A 2,271-nucleotide genomic window follows, 5' to 3' on the forward strand; every position below is an offset into this window, starting at 1 on the left:
ATTGAGGGCCAAAAGTTAAAAACATAAATAAGTATAGACAAAAGAGTGTTTATTTCAAGGACATATACAAACCTTGCAGGGGCCCCCAATCAAGCCTCATAGCCTGGGGGGGGGTCTTCCTGGAGACGCCCATCCCTAAATCTCCAGGAGTTTCCCAGCCTGGATCTGGCAACTCTGCGGGGGGGGGCATCCCCCCGCCGGTGCCAGGAGGGACCCTCAGCCGGCCCCAAGATGGCTGGGCTGCCCCAGCTGAGGCCTCCGCTGTTTTTGGCAGCTGCTGCTCCAGCCACCTTCTGAAATGCCTCCAGAGCCCTTCAGACCTCCAGTGGCCAATCAGGAGGCTTGCGGGGCAGACGCTCCGGCTGGCCCCACCCACTTTCCTCCCGTTGTCCCCACAGGAGCCGCTTTGGGCCGCCTGTACGGCGAGCTAATGGCCAAAATCTTCCCCAACGGCATCATCACTGACGGAATCCGCATGCAAGTCACCCCCGCCGGCTATGCCCTGGCAGGTAAGGCCCTTCCCTGGGCAGCCGAGGAGGGACTGTGCCTTCGGGGCAGTTCTGCAGAGCACCAGCGGGGGCCACCACGCCACAGGTGCTGTCTCCCTCCGCAGGTGCGGCGGCCTACTCAGGAGCTGTCACCCAGACCATCTCCACGGCCCTGCTGACCTTCGAGCTGACCGGGCAGATGTCCCACATCCTCCCCGTGCTGGTGGCCGTGCTCATCGCCAATGCCATCAGCCAGCGCCTGCAGCCATCCTTCTTCGACGGCATCATCCTGGTGAAGAAGCTCCCCTTCCTGCCCAAGCTCTCCGTGACCAAGAGCGGGTGCGTCTCTCGGCGAGGGATGCTGCTGGGAAGTAGAACGCCCTGGCTCCTCCAGGGAAGATGGGTGCCCAGGGTTGTGGGTTTCTCTTCCCGGGAAGGGGGTGTTGTAGGGGGAAGCTGAAGAGAGACTTGGAGGCCCGGGTTATGTCGAGGTTAGATTACTGCAATGCACTCTGCGTGGGGCTGCCCCTAGGAAGCGTTCGGAAAGCTCACTTGGCGCAGAATGCTGTGGTCAGGATGTTGATTGGAGCAGGTAGGTCATAGGGACCACATAACTCCAGTCTTGGCCTGTCTACGCTGGCTCCCAATTTGTTTCCGGGCACACTTCAGGTGCTGGTCTTCACCTCCGAAGTCCTATATGATTTGGGACCAGCACACCTGAAGGACCACCAACTTCCTTTAGAACCTGCCCGACCACTGCAGTCATACAGAATGTATGTATTTTAACTCTTTGTATGTTTTGTTTTTAACTCTTTAACCCTGCGGTGGGGAGGGCGGGATAAGAATTGAAGGAGTGAATAAAGAAATAAATATTAATGGTCTTAATGATCTGTGTTTGGGAGGGGGGTATTTGTTTTGGGAGGGTTGTATTTTCCATGTGTGTGTGCGTGTGACTGTCACCAATGCTCCCCTCTAAGCTGTGAGCAAAAATTCTACTTTGCGAGCTACTGGCATTAAAGCTGTGGCCGCTGCATAAATTAGTCTGCTCTGGAGCCCTCCTTCCTGAGCCAAGACAAAAATCTGTGAGCTGGAAGCTAAAAAACTGTGAGCTGGCTCACACTAATTCAGCTTAGAGGGAACACTGTTGACCCCTCCTGGGGGCCTGGAGGATATTCAGAGAGGTGGCTGAATAAAGCCTGCCCCCGCCTCCCGACTGCTGGTATTCCAAGGAGGTCTCCCACCCAAGGACTGGCCAGAGCCAACCCTGCTTAGCTCCAGAGATCTGACGAGAGATCGGGCTTGCCTGGGCTATCCAGGTCGGGGGTGGGGGTGGTATTGTAATGGTTTTTAAATGTGGTTTTTATCCTGTATGTGTTACATTGGTTGCCACCTTGGTAATTCAGTAAATCAGACAAATGAACAAAGGTTTACTGGTAGGGGAGGAGGGTCTAGTCGCTTCAGTCGGTTGTCACTCAGAATGGGTCCCCCTGGCCCATTCCACGCCTCCCTTTCCCCCTCCCAGAGGCCATAGTATTTATGCCGAGGACTTCATGGTGACGGATCTCAAATATCTGACCCGAGAAAGCAAATACAAGGACCTCCGGGCTTTGCTCAACGGCTCCACCCTCAAACAGTTCCCCCTGGTGGACTCTGAAGGTAACGCTCAGGCCAGACCAGACGGGAGGCCCCGAACCGGAGGAGACCCCCCAGCCCCACTGCTGGGCTTGCTCAGAGCCTCTCTCTCTCACCCCCCTCCGCCCCCCCCCCCAAATCCAGCGGCCGC

General features: G+C 56.5%; 1 protein-coding gene across 1 annotated transcript in view; it reads left to right on the forward strand.

Moving 5' to 3' along the window:
- The window catches only part of LOC107124418 (chloride channel protein ClC-Kb-like), a 28,649-nt gene that overhangs the window by 17,966 nt on the left and 8,412 nt on the right, over positions 1 to 2,271 (forward strand). Inside the window, exons 13-15 of the mRNA XM_015427883.1 lie at positions 399 to 509; positions 614 to 827; positions 2,011 to 2,144. Coding sequence (XP_015283369.1) covers positions 399 to 509; positions 614 to 827; positions 2,011 to 2,144 — 459 coding nt within the window. The remainder of the gene's footprint in view (positions 1 to 398; positions 510 to 613; positions 828 to 2,010; positions 2,145 to 2,271) is intronic.

The sequence above is a fragment of the Gekko japonicus genome, unplaced genomic scaffold (assembly GCF_001447785.1).
Source record: "Gekko japonicus isolate JY-2015 unplaced genomic scaffold, Gekko_japonicus_V1.1 scaffold761, whole genome shotgun sequence".
Classification (NCBI taxonomy): Eukaryota; Metazoa; Chordata; class Lepidosauria; order Squamata; family Gekkonidae; genus Gekko; species Gekko japonicus.